General features: G+C 37.3%; 1 protein-coding gene across 1 annotated transcript in view; it reads right to left on the reverse strand.

Moving 5' to 3' along the window:
• Positions 1 to 337: 337 nt before the first annotated feature.
• Positions 338 to 22,406, reverse strand: part of HMGCLL1 (3-hydroxymethyl-3-methylglutaryl-CoA lyase-like 1) — a 54,324-nt gene continuing 32,255 nt past the window's right edge. Inside the window, exons 7-8 of the mRNA XM_010022285.1 lie at positions 5,621 to 5,746; positions 338 to 656 (exon numbers count right to left, since the gene is read on the reverse strand). Coding sequence (XP_010020587.1) covers positions 543 to 656; positions 5,621 to 5,746 — 240 coding nt within the window. The 3' untranslated portion in view covers positions 338 to 542. The remainder of the gene's footprint in view (positions 657 to 5,620; positions 5,747 to 22,406) is intronic.

Below are 22,406 nucleotides of genomic sequence, written 5' to 3' on the forward strand. Positions count from 1 at the left end.
TAAACAAAACAAAAATAAAAAAGTGCTATTGCTAAATATTCTTATGGTGAATTCAGATTTGACTCCATGTTCATAACACAACTGACTTGACAAATGAAAAGTAAAGGTTCAGATAAATAAAACACAAAACAGAATGGCCACACACAGTGTGGGATCTCATAAACTACTGCAAATATTTGTACTGTTCTAAAAGTCATCTTGATTAAAAATTAACTATGCATTCCCTGCTTTTACCCAGTTTTCCTGAAAAGAATCAAAATTCAATTTAAAACATAATTAAGTATCCTGGTGTTTATACATTTTTCTCATCTGTAGAAGTTCCAAGCACAGGGTTATGTATTACAGTCATTTATTTCTTACTTACAAATCAGACAATTCTTGACAAAACAGTACAGTGCAATAACTCTTCCCATAATAAAAAGTTATATACGGGTTCTATTTTGGTTCTTTGCTGAAATTATTTTCTTGGATTTGTTTTCTTGATATAAATGTCCTTGGTCAATGTAGATGAAAAATGTAATTAAGCTGCAAAACCCATTAATTTAATTGACAGTTCCAGTATTGAAGGAAGCTTGTGCAACCTTTGAATTTGTTTTCTTGTTCAAAGCTGTGCAGATAAAGTTTCCAGCTTCCATCACTGTATAAAGATTTACTCCCTAAAAAAGAAGTGAAAAATATTAATAATAATAAATTCACATGTTGAAAATGCTTAAACTCTAAGGTTTCTTTTTTGCTAGAGTCTCATTTTTGCAAACAAAGGGCCCACTTCATGTCACAGATCAGAAATGAACATCAGTAGAGTTACAGTGACTTACACAATAGTCACAGCTTCAGTTGTTTGGAAGGACCTACTATTTTGAGTGATTTATCTTAACATCAGTAGACCGAATACTCAAGTAATATCTTTCAAAATCAAAAGAATCTGGAATAAAGAACTGGAATAACAATTAGAGGAAGTTGGAAGAAAAATATCCTATCTACTTAAGTGCTGTACTTACTTGTCACCCAGCACTAAGAAACTTTGTGCATATAAGTATCCCATTTACAGCTCAGAAAATAGGGGAAACACACTTCTACTGGCAACTGAGTTCAATGAGAAACAGGATCCTGCATTCTCTTGAATAAATACCATCTCCTTTAAGAAGTTCCTTTCAATGCAAAATTGCAATTTACGTTCCTAGCACAACTGAGCAAAAAACTGCAGTTGCTTGATCTGCCCATGCTAAAAAAAGTCCCTTGAGCAACCGTTAACTAACATAAGATACATATCGGTAGCGGCTGGTTGCTAAAATGGAATCAGAGCACTGATTAAAGAGGAAAAAAATACTTCATGATTAGTCTCCTGGATTACTCATGTATAGTAAAAGTTTTAGAGTTAGATCATATGAGTGATATAAGTACTTACTCTGAAGACTGGAATTTACAAGCCAGTAAAGTTCCTGTAGAAGGGATGTGAAAGGGGACTTTGAATTACCAATACACTGTACAGTCACATAAAACTGGGATACATATGTCACCCAACATTAAAGAGTAGAAGACGTACTGCACTAGAAATAGACTTTCATAACACTTACAGATTTATGCACTAAAGTTCAGACCAAGACCTGATTTAGATGCTTAATCCTTTAATTCAATCTAGTTCTTATTTTGATATTCTATGGTAAAATTTGCCTTTTTCATTTCTGGAATTGGCTAAAATGTTAATAGAAATTACTTCATGGAAATGTAATAAAAAACTTTTTTAATTTATTTAAAAAAAAAAAGCTTCAAAGTTTCTAATCGGCTCTAGTATTTAGTAGTCTGTCTCATTTTAAGACAGTTATAACAAATTTGATTTCAGCTTATTCTGTTTATCCTTTACCGGTCATTACTTAGGTTTAGTTTGTAGAGTGCTATTGCATAAAACATAATCTCAAAAATTCTTAGAGCATCTGTAGTTTTTTTACTAGAACAAATGAGAAACATACCACCATAGACATACTTGGTAGTTAGATTATGGAAGACAGCAAAATAAAACTCCCAAACTATACAAAATTCATATTGTCAGCACTGTAACACTGCATAATGTGATATGTATTGATAAGAAACACATGTTCACAGTACACATTCATTAAATGGAATAGAAGCATCTCTGTCTTTTAAATTGTCTTTCTCATGTAAGTGTTGTGAACCAAAGACGATTACCACGAGGGCATAAAACCTAGCATTCAGAAGTACAACTCACAGATGGGGATAAGGAAAAAGTAGTGACAGGTGTTTGTAAGGTTGCTGAGCCAAAATAATGTATCTTCAGACTTCAGATACTCAGAAATGTACTTAAGTGTACTTGGTAACCACTCCATATATCCAGAATTATTCCTTAACACCAAGGAATGAAACTGTGAAACACAAGAACAAGTACCTCCAGTAGCACCCATGAACTTGGATAAGTGCTTTAAGTCAGAAAAGCTTCTGCCAGAAGGCAAAGTCCTTTAACTCCCATTGACTTCAATTAATCAGTTGTCATTTGTGTGCTCTTGCAGCCCAGAAAGCCAACCGTATCCTGGGCTGTATCAAAAGAAGCATGACCAGCAGGTCAAAGGAGGTGATCCTGCCCCTCTACTCTGCTCTTGTGAGACCTCACTTGGAGTATTGTGTACAGTTCTGGTGTCCTCAACATAAATAGGACATGGAGCTGCTGGAGCAAGTCCAGAGGAGGGCCACAAGGATGATAAGAGGACTGGAGCACCTCCCGTGTGAAGACAGGCTGAGAAAGTTGGGGCTGTTCAGCCTGGAGAAGAGAAGGCTGCTTGGAGACCTCATAGCAGCCTTCCAATATCTGAAGGGGGCCTACAAGGATGCTGGGGAGGGATTCTTCATTAGGGACTGTAGTGGTAGGACAAGGGGTAATGGCTTCAAACTTAAACAGGGGAACTTTAGGTTAGATCAAAGGAAGAAGTTCTTCACAGTGAGGGTGGTGAGGCACTGGAATGGGTTGCCCAAGGAAGTTGTGAATGCTCTAACCCTGGAGGTGTTCAAGGCCAGGCTGGACAGAGCCTTGAGTGACATAGTTTAGTGTGTGGTGCCCCTGCTCATGGCAGGGGGGTTGGAACTAGATGATCTTAAGGTCCTTTCTGACCCTAACTATTCTATGATTCTATGATTCTGTGATTCAGCGTTCATAAATACCAAGTCTACTATTTTTCTGTACTTCAGTTTTGGTGTCAGTGATGTGAGGCAAACAGTACTTAGTTGTTTCTCAGAAAGGCTTATTGTTTGCCAAGCACTTTGAAGGCATCATAAACACAAATACTATTACCGTAATTACATAGGAACCATATAGAAAATGTTTTTATAGAAAGTGCATGTCTCCCTACAAAGTTGCATAAGCATTAATGACCTATGACACAATTATCTATCCATTACCATGGTAGAACCAATAAATCTCTTTGTAGATGGGCTCTGCTAGAAAATTATTTCATGTTTAGCCTGAGATTCAGTTCATGCATCACTTCTTGGTTACATGTTCTGAAGAACAGTATAGAATAAGCATCATTATTTTTTAGCATCATTATTTTATTTTAGCAAAATTATTATTTTGCTCTATGTAGTCAATCTGAACCCAGTAATGTATGCTTAAATACTGTCCATCCTTTGGTTGACACTTTCAGTGACTTCAGTCAACAAAATTAAAGCTTTAGTGCACAGCTGATAGGAACATTAGAAAGCACTCCTTGCAAATGGAGAGCAGTAGTAATTATGATTTCATTTTGTGCCATTACACAAAAAGGGACATATTAATAGGTATTTGTGGTAATGATTATACGATTTTACAGAATTGGCCATGGTACCAAAACCAACCAACACTGCAAAGACCAAAGATCATATATTAAGCTAATAATTTTGAGGGTCTGTATCTCTCAATCAGTAAACTACACTTTTCTTAATGGGCCAGAAAAGGGTCAGGAAACAAAGCCTTGTGTATTGCTATTGCATAATCTTAAATTAAAAAAATGTTAAAAAAAAAGGAAAAAAAGACAAAAGGGGAAGTAAGCATTTGATAGTGAGATTCTTGTCTCTGTGGGATTTGGTTTCAACCTTCAAGACAAGCTAGATTCCTGCTTCCTGCTTCAAAAAGCCTGGAACAACGTATATTTGATTTAATAAGGATATTTTTATTTAATTGATTCATTTTGCTTTTGGAAAAGTTGATTGGGTTTTTTTTGCCCAAGGAAAGACTGTACAGAAAGTCTAAGTTGCACAGCAATATAAAGTGAAATACACAATTTCTCCTCCTTATTCCAAAGAACTGTATTGTTTCAAAAGAGTAAATGCCTTCTTCACAAAACAGCTATTCCAAAGCATGTATGAACAGTTCAAAACAGAGTCCACTTGTACAACAGGCACTTGTGATTAAACCTTTTCTGAACAGGTATCTGAGACCCACACAGAACTCCTTAAGAAGCACACGAAAGCAGATAAGCATTTCAGTGAACTCTTTAAGGTTCTGAATAGGCTTTCACAGTGCTCAGGGGACGTACAAATCAGGGAAAAGTTCCACGATCTTTTTCTGTCAAGGAACTCCACTGGCATGTATGCCACACTGAACTGCAACCTACAGACAAGTAATAAGCACCCCAGTAACTCAGATCTTTGTATTTCGGACATCAGGCTTTTCAGTTTCTTTCTGCAGTAGTTTAAATACAAACCATACACATTGCAGATATGGAGCCCTTCATATGTTCTCCTTGAATTTGAATCTATTAAGTCTATGCCTAAGTTACACGTAAAGTCACTGTATCGCTTGGGTCAGTACAAACTCATTATGTCAGTTTCTAGAACAATGGTGATCAACAGGAAGACCAAAGAGCATATTCATTGCAGAAGACAGCGTAACGATTCTATGATTCTATGATCATTTGGTTCTCAGGAATACATAATAACTAACATGCCAACCAAGCCAGGGATACTAAATGTGTGCTTTTGAAGTGTAGGTGCTCACTGGTAAGGTTTGTTAAAGTGCAGCTCAGTGCAGATAAGCTGCTTTGCCCCCTCCTCCAAGAACAAGGTGGGAAATAAAAATGACTGTGAAACCTGCTAGCCAGTAACAGATTCTGTACAATTCTGAAATAAATTAAGCAGACACTTGAGAAATAGCAATATCCTGTGCTTGGGCTCCAAACACCACAGTTTTTCTCCACGTTGAAGCCAGAAAAAGTGATAACAAATTAATAAGCAGCATGCGTACAAAGCTGAGGTCTGCTCAGTCTTTCCACCGTAAAGCTAGTCAACCTTCTGCAGCAATGTCTACAGTACTGATTTTTTTGTGGTTACTCGGGCAAAGTAATGACTCAAAGCAGTTGCTACTGAGCTTCTCATAGCTCCAGGTAGGCAAAGGGGGGTTCTTCAAATGTCTGTCAAATATGCAAACCAATCTTACTCTAAATTGCTAGTGAAGAGAACATCACATCACTCATGTTATGTGTCAAGCCATGTTAAAGAAGTGAGTTTGTGAAAACTACTATTTGCTCCCAGTATTTTATTTTACAGCACAAGTAATTGTCAGGTATGTATTATATGTTCTTTAGAAAAATACGTTTGTATTCCTTAAAGTCTTAAGTAGAAAGTAAAAATATCTTACTGTGTTGATCCCCAGACCATTAAGCATGTATATTACATCCTCTGTGGCTACATTTCCAGTAGCACCTTTTGCATAGGGACAACCACCCAGTCCTGCAACAGATGAATCCACTACAGCAACCCCCATCTGGAAGATAACAACACAGAAATGCGACATCAGCACAGACTATTATTTATAATTATTCATAAATTGCAGGCTATATATATATATATTAGTTTCTCCACAAATGGGTGTGTTCCTTAGGGGAAATTCCATATAATGGTCTTCATTCTGACATCTTTATAAGGTAAGACTCTTCAAACACAGGATGTGGAATAAACAACTAACAGTGAATTACATGTGATTTTGGCAGATAAGACGATTGCTGTTTTAGAGCCAAAGTTTTATGATTTTTCTCTCTTTATCTCTCTACATGTTGTTTTCAAATAGCCTGCATCTATTTCTGCAACCAAACACAATCAAGGCATTTATACAAATGTATAATTTTAAGCATATGTATGTCTTTGAAAGTTGGAAGTCTTAGTATTAGCATCTGACTTACATGTCATCCAAAAGATTTTGGGACACCTACCCTGTAAAATGTGTTTTGTATTAATGGTTATTCTCCCATAAAGAATTTCCTGAGCATTTTCTCTCCTCTAATTTTCTTTTCATTCCTCTAAAAAGATCATGAAGCCACCATATAAATAATTTTTTTGTTCTTGTTTATGAGGAACACTGCATGATATTTTCACTCAAATTTAACACCACAATGTAAGGAAGAATGAAATTTTGGCAGATCTGTTAAAGAGCTCATGGGTTCAATAAATTGGAAATAAAAGCTTAAAGAACCTTATCCTGGTGAATCTGACCCATTGTTTACCATATTCACCAGTCTAGAAGAAAACACAACCCCCAAAATAGCAAATTTCACACCCTACAAGGCCTGGAGAGGCATCCGAAAGCCTAGTTTTTAAGATGCTTAAAATAACTGAATAGGTGGATATCATGGAATTTCCCTAAAAAATAGGTTCTGTGCTTTACTTTTAATATTTTTAAGGGAATACTTGCTGCACAGTGTTAACCTTTCTCACGTAATTTAAGACTCAAAAAAAACCACACTCAGCTATCATGAATTCATAATCCTCCTACTTTTATTTTCTTCCTACTGCACCCAAATGCTTTCTCTCTCCTGATCCTCTCTCAGCATATTCTTTTATCAAGAACTGATAATTAAAAAATTGTAAACCAGTTACCAGTTCCGCCCAGCAGATATTAAATTTCCTATGGGATAAAGTCTTCCCTGGAGATTGGTCAGGTAGAGAAAAGAACTGACCTTGTAGTTTCTACTGATTTGTTTAGTGACCTCTTGCAATCTCTTCTTTCCGTAGTTAGATTTTAAAATAAAGCTGAAATTGGGAAGCATTTTTTTCTCTTATAACATGTTAGGTATGTGATCCAGGACACTGGATCTCCCCTTGTCAGAAAATGCTCTTCAGACTTCCTCTTGAAGAAGATTAGATGCCTTTGGAGGCCTTCGGGCTCTAAAGATCATCAGAAGCAGGGAATGGTATTAGACAGAAAAGTCATCAGGTCTTCAAAGACACCAACTTCTCTCTACCTTAAGCACACTGCAGGGTTCTCCTCCCCCTAGGGTTAATTCAGGCAGACATAGACCAGAAGTTTAGAAGCCTGGCAGACTGAATCAGAGTGAAATCACAGCTCAGATTCAGGACAGGAGTTCCTGTGCAGATACGTTTTCAAAACTCCAACTTCGACTTTGGATTCAGAGAGATTCAAGGTTGAACTATGCCTGTTAATCACATTTTCAAGTCAGTAAGATCAGCTTAGAGGCCTAGCTTCATAGACAGCTGATTTCTGCTGCTCTCCTTCCCTGCAGGGTAGTCTGGGAGCCCAACTTCTCTGTCACAGCCATGAACACAACTAGGTGGCAAGGTAGGCAAAAGGTGATGGCCTGCATGCTGCAGTTGCTAAGTCCCCTTTTTACATATGCCTATGAATGGTTTTTTCTAGTTCTAATGTTTTGTTGTATTTGCTTCAAGTTTTAACAGTGCTTTCCATAGCTTTATCATTGGCCTTGCAGACTCTGAAGTTCCATCATTTCTGAAGGGCGATATTAAAGAGTAATCCAATGAAGTGTTGTCTAGGTTACTATTCTTAGAGAGGAAACATCATCTTAGGCTAAGTAGCTGCTCAAAGCCTGTAATAAAGACCTTAAAGAAGCCGAAGTACATAACTGTGACAGGCAAGGCAGTACTGTTTAATACTGCTCACACAATAAGACTCTCTAAGAAGGGATATTGTACTTTAAAGTACACTAATCTGTGAATTATGGAGTGAATCACCAAGGTACATGTTTCACATTTCAGTCACTTGTCACACACTTTGTTTGTGTAACCCACTGGTCAGAAAATATGTTATACAGCACATCTGTGTCCAGCTCACAGAGGATATGCATTTATGATAGCTTTCAACCAGAAATTCTGTCTGCTTTTGCACTAGCTGCTAAGATGCATACATTTACTCTGGAAGCTGTTGCTTCAAGCTCCACAGTGGCAGCTTTCAGGCTTATAAATGTCCCTGCAGAAACCCTCAGTGCAAAGACTTAGGGTATGGTGAAGATCTGGGGAAGAGAAAAGGAACACTAACATGTAGAAGTGCTTGTATGGTACAAGCATGCATCCCACTACCATATATGCTCTTTCAGTCTGATTTTAAGATTTCTATCAGAAATTGCTGTTTCAGAGATGAAAGGGTAGAAGAAAGTGTTTTTCATGGAGTTTTCCCCCAGCTGTAAGGTTATGTCATAACTGCTAGAGCATTCTCCTTGGTGTTATTTTCAGTAACTTTTACATGGAAATGAAAGGTGTAGGCAAATAATGTGCCGAGGTACGTCATTATTGTTAAACTTCCCAGAAAGATCAGCAGACTCAGAAACAACTTTAGTAGTATAAAAGCTGCCACTTTCTAACCCCAGTGAATGAAATGCTTCTCCTTGTGCAAAAAAGCAGGATGAATGTCAACTAAATTGTATTTGGTTAGAACAGCCAGAAAAGTTTGCCACGTCAAAGCTGGGGAGAAACTCCTCCTGTGGGGTGTATATTACTATCAGTAGCCTGCTGCAGTCCTTCACAGGGCATTCACTGTAAGAAAAAGAAATAAAATAAAATAAAATAAAATAAAATAAAATAAAATAAAATAAAATAAAATAAATTATATACTGTCAGCATTAAAAAGGTGTCTTCTAAAGGCATTGTATATATACACATATTAATTTCTTTACATGCTTGTACAAACCTTTGTGATGCCACTGTAATTCTGCATTTGCACTACAAGTCTCTTAAAACTGGGGTACATGTTGCTTATCGTTGCTTGTTGAAAGTGTTTGTGAATACATGGAGGGGTATGGAGTACCAAAGCAGCATGAAGGTAACATGAAACACTTATCTTTGTCTAAGTACATCCTAGTATTCTCAGGCAGCCTCATCTGAGATAATTCAAACAACCCCCACTGGAAAATGGAGCAAGCTAAGTCAATTTTGCCTAGTGTAGATGCAAGAGCATAAACCCGACACCTTCTGCTGGCAAAACAGTGGGACCATTAACCTCCAGGTGACAGGCAGTGACAACTGCTTTGTCTTTTAAACCAACTGTAACGGCTAAACAGAAAAAGGGGAAAGTCTAGTCACAGCTTTACATTGGTAACATCCTTTTTGTGGCAATGGTTTTCATCCTAGTACAGGACACTTTAAACCTTCACTTTCCAGAAGTACTATATAAACATGTTTATGTTTCTAAAATTGTATCTGCATCTGGATGGATTTGCCATTTTAACATTCAGGCAGTTGTAGACAAGGTCTTGACATGGTGTATAAATACAGCAGTTCTGTCTGACCTTCAGATCTACCAGGTCTTCAAATCAGTGCTCTTAATATGCAATTAAGCATGTGTCTCTGCCTTTAAAATGCTGTTTTTTAAAGTTCTATTCACAGCACTTCTGATAAGATGTCTGCTGCAACCTACTGCTATTTCAGCAGCAGCCTCAGCTGCATCTGTCTGCTCTTGCATGTTGTACAGGCAACGTAATGTGTTTTCTGATTCATGTGCACAATCACTGCAGTTCATCTCCAGTGTGGTCCCATTCTCCATTAATATGGATTAAATAATCCATTCTCCAAGCTCCATTCTAACAGTGCTAAAAACAGATGTTGGAAAACATCCTTCAGCAGCACTACTAACTAATTTGGAGGCTAATATTACAACCCAGCCTGTTCAAGCACAGAGTCTGAAATAGCACCTAATAAATAACTTTTCTGCAAGTTTGAGCAGCTATGAAGCTGTTTTGCTTTTTCAGTCATTAAGAGCATAAGGAGCTCTAAAAGAAAAGCTAAAAATTGACATAATGTGTAAAACAAGGCCACTTCCTTCATCATATGTCCAATATTTCTCAGCCTTTTACAAGAGATAATGAGTTTCAAGCTTTTCAGCAATACTGTCAATTAGATCTCATATTCGCTGTCAATATGAGATCTTTAAGAAACCCACAGTCTTATTGTCACTTCCTGAGAGGCACTAAATTGTGCTGAGATTCATGAGAAATTCTGTAGGATATGTCCTAGACGAGTACTCACTGGGCTGCTTATGTATGGATGTGTGTGTGGGTGAACAATGGCTTGGCTTACAGGACAGCTTCAGTGTTCCAAGCTTTTTTGACACTTGCAGAGTTTTGATAATCACTAAATTCCTGAAAGTGGTTCCTGAACACCTTCCAAACTTTAGCTTTGGCTAGTTTTAGCTTACTCTTTAGAGAAGGCAGAAGACTCCTGTCCCATGCTAACTTCCTCCCAATGAGAGAAAAAGGAATTAAATTCATCACCTTTGTCAAATAGCCAGTTTTAACAGGAAACCATTATTGCCAGTGAATAATAAATGCTTCATGTTTCTCAGTTTGCTTTACTACTTCCCCATAACTTCTTGCTGGGACAATTAGTCTCCTTCCTTACTGATCTTTAAACCTGGCTTTGCCTGACGGAAGTTTAACTTTGTCCCTTTTTTAAAAATGGGAAGGTCAGCATCAGTAACTCCATGGATGCATGAGGTATAAATCAGAAGCTATAAATCAGGTCTCTCATAAATTAGGACTTTTTTAAACTATTAGACTTCGAAACCATAATATAAAGGATCTTAGGTATGCACTAAATATGAAAAGATTTGTTGTCCCACGAAGTTTAAAGGCCACAGCATTGAGAAGCTTAGTACTACGGCACCTTAAAGATCCTATTAAATTCTGCAGCCCTGTCAGTGACTAGCTGGTGCTCTTGGCATGTTGTGGTACTGTCATTTTATTATGTCTCTCTGGTATCAGATCTTGGTGTGTCATCAGGAAAAAACAACTTCTCATGTAGAGATAAATATAACCATAAAAATATAAATAACTATGTCAGCCACACTTTGTAAGTTGGCTGTGCCCACAGAGACCCTTCCATGAGTTACATTATCAAGTTGCCTAAAATCAAGGCTTACCATCACCCTTTATTTCAATAAAACAAATGTATGTAAATAAATATTATTTTAGTATTTGAGCAATTGGAAGCATAAATTTCTACATATAAGGCAACAAAATGGGACGACATCTCTCTGTGCAAAACCCTGAAAGTTAACTGCATTTACTTCCTGCTTCTTTTTCTCTCTTCACTCTTGCTAAAGATTAATGCGCCACGAAAGAAAAGACTCTTTTCAGAGTTAACTCCATCACTACTGGCCACAGGGTGTCACTGTTACATTAAAAGCTCCAATTTCCTAGTTCATTTAGTTAGAAAATTAATACATTCAGTGAAAAAAAAAAATTCCTTTTCTCCCGAAACATACTGAGATGCAAGCAATTTGTGGGCAGACATGCTGCATTAAATAGGTTAATACAGCATTCCTTTAACTTATTGCACACATCTTTTCATATTGCTACTGACACATTTATTATAAGCAAAGCTGGCAATGACATCTAGAGTTAAAGTTCCCTAACACTTTCCATCATAAGGCCCGACTTTCAGTTGTTTATTACTTTGTCAGCCTTTAACTGCTGGAGCTTATATTTCCCATGCCTTGTCTCTGCCTCAGGCTGGATTGTTTTGGAAAGTTTTAGTGAAAAATTGGGTTGGCCACTTCCGAGAACAAGTTTTGGGGAAGAAAAACATTTTGTTATGCTAATATTCAGTAATTCTAACATGAGATTCTTGGACATATTCTTGTAGCTTTGCACTCTCAAATTTGGCACAGGAGGAATACTGATTTTAACAGATCACACAGTCTGGACTTAGTTACAAGCTTAGGAAAGTTCCACTTCATTGTCAGAAACTGGTCAGTCTCATAGCTAAAATGCCTGAGGGACAAGAGAACAGCAGCTGATCATGCTTTTTCCCCAAAACTCATCACAGAACTGTGAAGCAATTTCTGTGAAACCGAATTGGAAAATCTGTGTCTCTGTCTAACAATGCATCATCTACACGAAAAAGCCTCTCATCGGTGGGCTTGAGAAGCTGAGATCTGTTGCAGATCCCTTTCTTCAGAGAACATTCATGGATGTTCAGAGGGAATCAATGTCATTAAACATGAGACTGATTTTGAGATTTTGAAAAGCTTAGAAAGTCCTAACAAAAATCCCATGCCATAACAGAATTAATATTGGGAAGTAGATGTTCACAAATCACTATTAGTATTGCCTATACAGCCTTATTTTGCTCAGTGATTGAATACGTGCACTGTTTTATTTACAAAACACCAGGGTTTGCTAATTCGGGATTGTATACAACCCCTGTTCTGCTCAGGGTCACAAAGCCTGCAGGGGGAGCAGGAGACACATTTCAAGGTCTTGTTGAAATCCATGCAGATGCAATGATCGTCAGAACACTGAGTCACTTTCCAGTCTCACTCCCTTCCCTCCCTAAGCAACTCAGGGCATTGCCAGACTTCCCAGTTCAGCTGCTGCTGATGTGAAGCAAGTAGTTATTGACCCAGATGCTCTTTAGCAGAAGTTGCTGTTCTCAAGTAAACCTCTGGTGGTTTAACTGTTTGTTTGCTCTCTTTGTCTTGTGAAAGAATCTAATCTAAAAATACAGGATATTAGTTTTGTAGATTTAAGTTTGGAAACAGTCAGAAGACCAGTTAAACAGATAGAGCAGAATCTTGGGATCTGGAGGGAAAGGGGGAAACTAGAGAGGAGAGGCAAAGGGCAGCTTAGGGGTAGGCAGGAAGAGAACCGTCTAATCCAGAGGTGCAACAACTGCACCAAGTTTCTGTGCCCTATATGCATCCAGGTGACAACCAGGTTTTTTTCATGTGCTACATGCATGTGTAAATGAATAAAAATAAACCTGAAAATAAACCCAGGGTTTTGAATGAATAGCGAAGACAAAAAGATTACTTGACTTGAGGGTAAAGATACTGAGGGTTGCTCTGGGAGAAGAAAATTTTGCTGGGATTGGAGAAAGTATGTTTGGAACTGCTGACAGTGAAGGTCTAATAGAGAAACAAAATCCATTCACTTTACAAGGTACGGCTCACAGAAGATAAGCTAAGTAGAGAAATAACTACTAAAATAAAATGTCTGAGCTATCATAATATCATCATAATTAGGGGACATGACCTGAGAATGGGTGGAATGAAGCATGGAACCACAGGTAAAAAGTTCGAGATGCAGGCTGCAGAAAGTGCACTTCACTGAGTTATTGTAAGAGAGTACTGCTGTGGAGAATCAGGGAAAGGCACTGATCTAGTATTTGATGTGCATGTGGCAAATATGGAACATGTGAATCTATCAATGTAAATGGCAAATCTGACTCAAGCATCACAGTATCTGAAACAGCTATTTTTTTCCACATTCAGGGAACATATAACCTAGTTCATCTACCTTAGGTACCCCTTTCCTTGGCTATCTATACCTCAGAAAAGAAACCACAAATTCTTACACTCTTCTTGTTCAGTCTTTGTTAACTTCTGCCAACTCCCAACATGTCTTGTTACTGGAAGACCAATTTCTGTTTATACACTCTGTGGCTTAAGCCGCACAGCCAAAACTGTTCCTAGAAGTGTAATTTTCCTCACTTTGCAAAACAGAACACTTTCAGCATGATGCACCAAGTGGCAGAGGGCACTTGGTACCGATCTGAGCAAACAAAATAGGCTGCGTGTCAGAAAATATTTACTTTCATAAAATAAATTTGTAGCAATGATGGCATTTATGAGAAAACTAGGAAAGCAAAGCAGAACTATTTTCATTCCACTGTAATACTATGGTATGTCAGCATCAGGGTATCTAAAGGAATGAAATGGTAACAGCATTTAAAATCCCATCTGACTTCAATTCAGCCAAAGCCCTCACACAGCAGCACCTGACTCCCCTAGAGCTAGGAACATCATCCACCCACAAAACCCACTTTGTTTTGACTTTCATTCCCCATATTATCTCTGAAATCACACACACCTGCCACTGAGAAAAAAATGGGGACCTCCCGCGCATCCTCAGGGCTCATCTCCAGATGTGCTGTAGAGTCCCATTATCAGCTCCCTGTCTGGGGATGAATGCCCATGCAACATGTGTGGTCTTCACAGTCTGAAAACCACCACTGGTTCCTTAGCATGGAAGCTGGTGAAGCTCAATGGACCAACATGGGTGGAGGGACCTCAACATGACAACAGGAATTCCTGTGAGCTCTTCAGTTGTCTGAAAATGTATGCTAATGTGAGACTCTTCTCTGTCTTCCTTTGTGTAGCCCTCTCCAAAGAATGTTAAAGCAGACTAAAAGTGAGCCTCCAGTTTAAGTTGTTGGACACTAAGATTCTAGTACTAAGTTCTACTACAACGATGTCTTCTTGCACTAATTCAGCTTCAGCCACTGCTTCCCATCTCAACTGCATAACAAGCTCCCACACTTAAAGTGGAAAAAACTTTTCAGATATTAGTGATATTTTAGTATTGTTCTCACTCACATGCTTTCAATTAGACCTACATTTGTTTCTCCTGGATGTGATGAAATACAGTGTGAGGGAGCAGCTGGTAAATATCCTTCAATCCAAGTCACCCTTGTCTCTACCACATACCAGAATGTGTGCTGAAGCTTTTGACTACCATTCCAAACATGATGGCAGTATCGATCTGTCACTGTTGCACATTTCAATTTAAGTAGATGAGCACTCCTATCTCATGCTTTCAAGGCTTTTCCTCTGATGTCAGTACCTATGCTTTTCAAAAAGTTACTCAGGTTACTGTTCTAACTGTTACAACATCTTCCTTCCCATTTCACCTATTTAACAGGAATCAAGTTAGGCTATGGTCAACTTCTCCTCCCTCTCCCCTCCCTCCCGCACCCCCCATCTCCCCCCAGTAACTATCCTAGAAAGATTTAGTTAACTCAGAAATGAAGCATACTCAAGAGCAGAGCTAAAAACCCCACACATGCTTCCAAGCACGATATATCCAACAGTCAAGCAGTGGTACTATCATATCTGGGCTTGGGTTTTTTCTTCACCTACCTTCTAAATAAGTGTCCTGACTATTGGGTAATTTGGAATGCCCAGGCAGTGAACCACAAAACTCCTGCCTATGGCTTCTTTCTCATTTGAGACCTAAACTATGTTGGGCTTCACAAACACAAACAACATCTAAATGGAAGATCCAGCTGAAGCTTAAGTTTTCATCTACTTCAGAAACACAAGGAAGGTGGTGGGTTCTGTGCACATCCCCAAGAAGTCTAGTCTCCCTCTAACTTCATCTTTGCCCCTCCACTTTTCAATTAGATTTTGCTGCACTTTTAATCTCTTATGCAACAGCTAGATGTAGAGCCCTAGCAGCGCAGTTTAACCTAGAACATGCTGTCATTTTATACAGACCCAGATCTCTAGAAATTCCTCAACTGCACAGAAGTGGACTGCATTCATTCTTACTTTACTGAAACTATTACTCACTGGGAGCTTGCTTGAGCAAGGGTATGGACTTCAAGACTGCATCATTATTATTGTTAGTGTGAAGCTGCAGTTGGAGTTCATAGATATGATTCTTCTTGTGGCTGTCCATAACAATCAATGAAATATCAGAATTCTTTAATAAGTGGCCAGAAAGAAAAGGACCTGATTGTGTTGGATAAAAAAGTCTGTTTTCATCTTTTTAACTGTTGTTACAGTTCTCATCTTTTTTTGAGGAAAAAAACCCAACCCAAATCAAAACTAAAAAAAAAAACCCAAACCCCAGCTCTGTTAATTCCCAAGGCTACTTGTTTTGCAAAAGAAGATACTTGAAGTTTTCCAAAGGAAGTCACATATTTCAAGCTGGGTACATGTGTTATAATGATATAATTTGCTACTTAGAACTAGGAAATCACTTTAACTTTTATCAAACATATAAAAGGGTTGTTTTTATGCATTGTTTTAGTTATTTAGCAGTTATTTTCTAATGTGAGAGATTCCTCTTCTGATTTCTGGGGATACACATCTCACAACAAAAATGAAGACTTGTGCATCCTATCCCAAGCTGAATAGATCATTATATCCATCATTTACTATCACTCCATATTAGATTTAATTTGTACAGGTAATGCTGTTAAATAAAACCTGCCCTTTTTATTAAAACATACCTATTACTTTGAATCTCTCCTAATTCTACCTTCATAATCTCCTGAGTGAAAGAATATTTTATTCTATTTCAGTACATATGAGGCAAGGAAGTTCAGAGATTCTGCTCTCCAATATTCATTGACAAAACTTACTCAGCATAAAGAAAAGTGGATTGCCAAGACATAAACTACCCTTATTAAAAAACCTCCTGGCATTTATTACATCATCTGGATTACACAGGTGCATATCCATCTTCTCTCATATTTGGAAAATAAGACCTGCATTCTCCATTCAAATGCTTTTAACTTATTTACAGCTAAATCTGGAGACTTAATATTTATCATCACAAAGTATAAAGCCAAATGTCCTTTTTCTTCAGGAGCACCAAAGATTAACAGATTAGAATGTTTTCCACATGTCCATTTTACTGTCAAGAGAATATTAAAGAAGTTTTCCAGCTTCCGCAGCTCAGCCAGATGTCAATGGATCCCACAGTGAAGCAAAATTGGCAGAGTAGCCTTCTCATGACCCCAGCATTGTTTTATCAAGGATCAGTTTAAAAGTATAAAAGGCCATTTCTTGCTGAGATCTGTAATGTTTTTCAGCCCTCTTCTCCTGCAATTACACAAAAGTGCTGACTTTGTTGAACTACTGATATGCAGTAGTATTTCTTATGACTTCTCTCACACTGTGCTGTAATTGCTGTTTGTGTTGGCACAAGAAAAGTACCATGTCTTGTTTCCACTGTACATTTCCGGACTCTGGTTTCAGTAACATCAGTGTAGGATATTGTACTAGGCATATGTTTTGTTGTGTAAACATTAACTGGTAATTTACCCTGTCAATCTCCACAGTATGGTCTCTAATTACCAGAGGTTGAGGGGCTTCAGATGGACATTTCATAAAATATTTACAGTAGTTATACAGCTTCTTTTCTTTTCTTCATTGGTATCTGTGTTCTGAAAATTATTGTAAGGGATTAAAATACAAAATCAAAAAACATAAAACAAAACCCAACAACAAAACCAAATGCATTCATTCTTGAACACCTCATTCTCTAGAGGAACTAACGACTAGGTTCCCAATTAGTTAAGCAAAAGTTATGGCCATACGGCAGTAGACATTACAGTATAAGAAAGTATTAGATATTTCTATTTTCTTTCAATTTGATTATTCCCCTTACACCTTTTGTAATGAAAAAAAAATAAGGTATTATTTCTATCAGCATTTTTTTTTCTTAAAATTCATTCTCACTAAATAGCCTCTGAATTTGCAAACAACTATGCACATGCTTAATTTGATTCAAGACTCAGACAAATGTATTTAACAAATGTGACCACTAAGGTCTTGTTGGAAAATACAGCATCTACTGCAAAGATTCAGAACCAAGGAACAACTTCCCTTTAAAAGCTCTAGCGAATATGTTTAAGTCATTCATCTCTATAATTTCAAGGAAGTAGAACTTTACATTTTGTGCTAAAATATAATGTCTGGAGTAGAATTCCAAGGTGGGATTAAACAATTCATTATTACAGCAATTTGACCAAAGAAGATGCAATTGAATAAGTCACCTTTTTGGACACCACAGGTAGAGTGAATCTTTATGTCAATCTTTATGTCTTTATGTAAAGTTTTCACCGTAACACAGGAAACTTGAAAATAAGTTTTCAAGTTTACTCATCTTCTACTATTCTATTATAACTGGATCAATTTTGTCAAATTCATCACATTACAATACCTTATCACATTGCACTAGCTCCAAAAGAATCTTCTCTTCCAATACATTGACTAATTAAATGGCAACATTAAGGTGGGGGGCCACAAAATGCAATCAGTCTTTCAATTTTTTTTCTCTTATTTGTATTAAAGTTCCTGTTTTAAAAAAGACAGTTGCAAATTGCTCATCCAGTATATCTGCCAACAGTAAAGCCACAACACTTCTTTCATTTAAAATGACATTCAACTTAGCATCTTGTCTTTTGCTATAGATGCACATTATATTGCCTTGCTAAGTCTACTTTTATTCTGTTCACTCAGTTTATTCTTAAGACGAAAAGATACTGCATCAAATTAAGAATTCTTACCTATTGCTGCAACTTTCAGTGCAAGCAAAATCTAACTGTTATGAATACAGATCTGAGAAAAATCTTTCTTTCCATAATTGTTTACTTTATTCACTTGAAAGGACTCTTGTGTTAAGCAAATCACATCATTTGCCTCTGACAATCTGCCACCATATAGCACTTGCACTAAGCAACAAAGAAAAAGAAACACGAAAATATGCAAGCTAGCAAAAGTCATGGAGCATGTAAAAATACCATTCATTTATCTTTAAAAATGAAAAAAAAAGTTTATATTTCTGAAAGCCTGGCTGTTTCTATTTGTACTGTCATCTTTCAAAAGGAAAAAAAAAGATAAATGATGTATTATTTAACTTGGGACTGTTTCAGTGTTGCTTCTGCACAGTGCAGAAATAAAAGATTATTATCATATTTTCAGTACTGCATCAGCTTTGGTTTCTGTCTGAACTGAAGAGTCATCTTCCACTTATTCCACTTATGCAAGTGGTCACTTGTTCTCATACAGCTACAAAGATCCACCCAACACACTCATTTATTGTTCAGGAACCTTAGTCTGCCTGATAATAGTATCTCCAAATCTTCTTCACTTTCATTTACCTTAGGAAACACCCTGACAGACTGTTTAAAGCCACCTGACGTATCTCAGCAACAGGAAGAAACTCTCTCTCCTTCACTGTTTGCTGGACGATAACAAAACTGGTTCTGAGGAGCCACAAATATGCAAGAATGGCCAGAAGTTTAGTTCCACCCCCTCAGCACAGCTGTCTGTAGAGCTGCCCAAAAAAGACGAAAGCATCATCCTGTAAACACTGCACTTCCCTATTGGAGACACTGGGATTTGTGATTTCCCAGGTCTGTTCCTGCCATGCAAACTTCTCTGACCCTTGCTTGGGTCTGAAAGTCAAGTTCCATGCAGTGCCCTCTTTTTCAGGCAGAAACTGGAAGAGGCACACACACAAATAATGAAAGATAATGAAAAGAAACAATAATTTCTAAGTGGGAAATTTAGAATCATTGTAGCGATTCTGTCATTATTTTACACTTGCTGTTAAACTTTAAGGAAAACTAACTCAGCGTAAAAGAGAGGGAGAGTCATTTCCATTAAGTAGAAAAATACACATGTCTAAAAGCCATTTATCTTATTCTAGCTAGTGTATAGGTAGTCACAGCCAGACTGAAGTGCAATATGATTATAGGGAGAATTTCTAAAAACAAGTCAAGCAACTCTAATATAAATAATTTACTTTCAAAATACCACGAAAATTGAATGAGGAATTAAATCCTGAATAAGATCCTGTTTTAAAACGTACTTAAAATAATAGCATCCTTACCAAAATTTTGAAATATTTTTTCAGAATTATTTTTAAAATTATGTTGAAATATAAGCATGTAAGCTCAAAAGAAAGAGAAAGCGAAATAAATAAGACTATCAGAGTCAGTCAAGAAGGAAGCTAGCTGAAAATACAAAGCTAGATGCACAACTACTCGTATACTCCTATGTTCTAAATTAGACAGTATCTAAAACTATACATCCTAGAATCATCATCGTAAGTACATCTTAATCGCAGGAACAAATAAGTGGTCTAATGAACATAAACCTAGTACTAATTTAGATGCTTTAGATGACTATTTTTTAAATGTAGACATTGGTTTTTGTGATGTATTTACATCAGAAATTGAATTTAAATCGGCATATTAGCCATGTCAATTACAAAGACTGGCCCACATTTTCCATATTGAGATCCTATGGTAAACTGCTCAGAACTCTGCCAACCTTTTACTAATCAAGCTGATATCCCATGGGAGAGATACCTGCCCTGAACTACAGTGTTGTGGGAAAACTTGGCCAAAACGGTTCAGCTTTCCAGAACAACTTATATGAACACTTCAGTGTGTCATGCTACTAAATAGTGATGGATTCCTCAAGTTCTCATGCTCCCACATCTCAAATCAAAGACGTGTAATGTGGGGAGTTCTACCTTAGCTGTAGAGATATAGGCAGGTGCAGATATTTCAAGAAGACCTGGAACAGCTCTTAAATGAAATCCCCAGGGATGCCACCAGCACACTCAGAGCTGACCAGAACCTCTGAAATCTCAGCTTTGGAGACATCTTCCAATAGCCACTAGGAATGACATCAAAGATCTCTCTTTTGTGCTGTTAATATACAGGAACTTGTTCTCTTTTGTGGCTATATATATGTGACCAATAAACTAAATGGCATCGAGGCTGGAACTGTGTGTATCTCTTGTTGCAGTCCATGGCACACCTTTGGTCTGGGCCTGGTAGTGCTCCACTGAACAATTTCTGGCATAGTCTGGGAACTAGTACCATTTAGAGACTATTCTTAGCTGGCAGTCTGGAAGTGCTTGTTTAGGAGGTTAAGAGTCTGATTTTATGGATGCAAGCTTTTCATATTAATTGGCCTTAATGTGAGACATGGAAGGAGGTAGTGAGAATGGGAACACTTTAAAGGAGCGATATGGCTGCTGTAGGAGTGCATAAGTCTATTCAGACACGCATTCTCATATCTAAAATTAATGTGACAGCTGAAGAGATAGAAATTGATGAAGAAATGCATGCTGTGGGAGGGGTGCTGAGAAAGGAGTATGGGATGGGCTTGCAAGGATGAAGCAGTTCTGAGGTAAACCAATTGTGTAGGATACTTATTTGTGGAAATCCCATTTCATTTGTTGTGAAAGTTGGAAGGTGTGTGAGAGACAAGCAAGACATCATAAAACCAAAAGTGAACAAGGTAACAGCTGTGGAGAACTAGATTTTCTTTCTGTGAATGAAACAGTGCCTATGTGATGCAAACTCTTAATTTTCCAGTCATCTTGATAATCTAGACTCATTTCCAGGACCTGAATTAAAAACTGTTGTAAAGTAACAGTTATCAGATCAATTTCAGACTGCTACAGTCATCTCATCAAACCCACAGCCAGCCATGTAGTCTCACGTAAAAAATCTCCTCATATACCACCTTTTTATGCATGCAATCCAGTTGAGGCACAATAGAAATATGCATGGGGAATCTGACACCAGTGTGCCCTCACTATATTTTTTATGAATGCTACAGATCAGTAACTACAGTTTTCTAGTGCTATATTTTCACAACTCCTGAAAGTACTAAATATTTATTTTAAATTGGGCTTAGCATTTTGAAAACTATTTTATACTAATTTGTTCTATAAACACCTGAAAACCTTTTTTGAAAAGCCTTCTTATATTTCCAGCATTTGGAAGTAATTTGTTTCTAGTCCAAAAAAATGAATGTCTGTGTCTAACAGAAAGAGCTGGATTACTGCCCAGTCCACTTCAGAACTGGATGATGCTGACTCTTAGCCATTTAAATAGTCAAGTTAAACAAGGCACAGTTGGGATGATAAAAGGAGGTCTGTAAAAAGACTATTGCTTTGGCCATGTGGACTTACAACTATCAAACAGTGACTAGGAAAATGGAGAAAGAGAGGAAAAAATTAACATAACTGCCAGCGAAAATATTAGGATTAGGTGAATGTAGGAGCACAGTATCTGTTCACATCATTCTCCCTTCTTTTCAGTGTGCTGCCAACATGATATTTACTCTGCTTAAGCACTGACAAAGGCAAAGAATGGCAAAAAAACATTTCAAAAGGAGAACAAAAGAGAGGGGAGGTAGACACTAATAGTCTGTAGGGAGATTATCATCAAATGTGTAATTCTTCTTTGCAAGCAAATCTTTGCAAGCCTCTTCTTAGCAGGCAAAAGGTGAAATAAGAATTGTCTTCTTGTAGTTTATTAATTCCTTTCCTTTTTACAAGGGAAGTATATAGTTCTAGATATAACAACTAAAGAATGATGCAGCAGAACAGAATCTGATGAAGACTGAAGAATCATTTGAAGTTAATTCTCTGAATCTGTTTATTTTTGCATCGGAAGAAGTGCATTCACAAGAGGATAAAGATGCACAATAATGAAAGCAATTGTAGAATACCTTTAGGTATTAGTCAACCAAATCAATATGGCATTAATGCTTCTAAATTTAATGAATCAGAAAATAATCAATGAAGCTGATATTGGAATGTGCCACTGACAGTGAAAAAGGAAATGTGCAAATGAAT

Source organism: Nestor notabilis, unplaced genomic scaffold, assembly GCF_000696875.1.
Source record: "Nestor notabilis isolate BGI_N333 unplaced genomic scaffold, ASM69687v1 scaffold11979, whole genome shotgun sequence".
NCBI lineage: Eukaryota > Metazoa > Chordata > Aves > Psittaciformes > Psittacidae > Nestor > Nestor notabilis.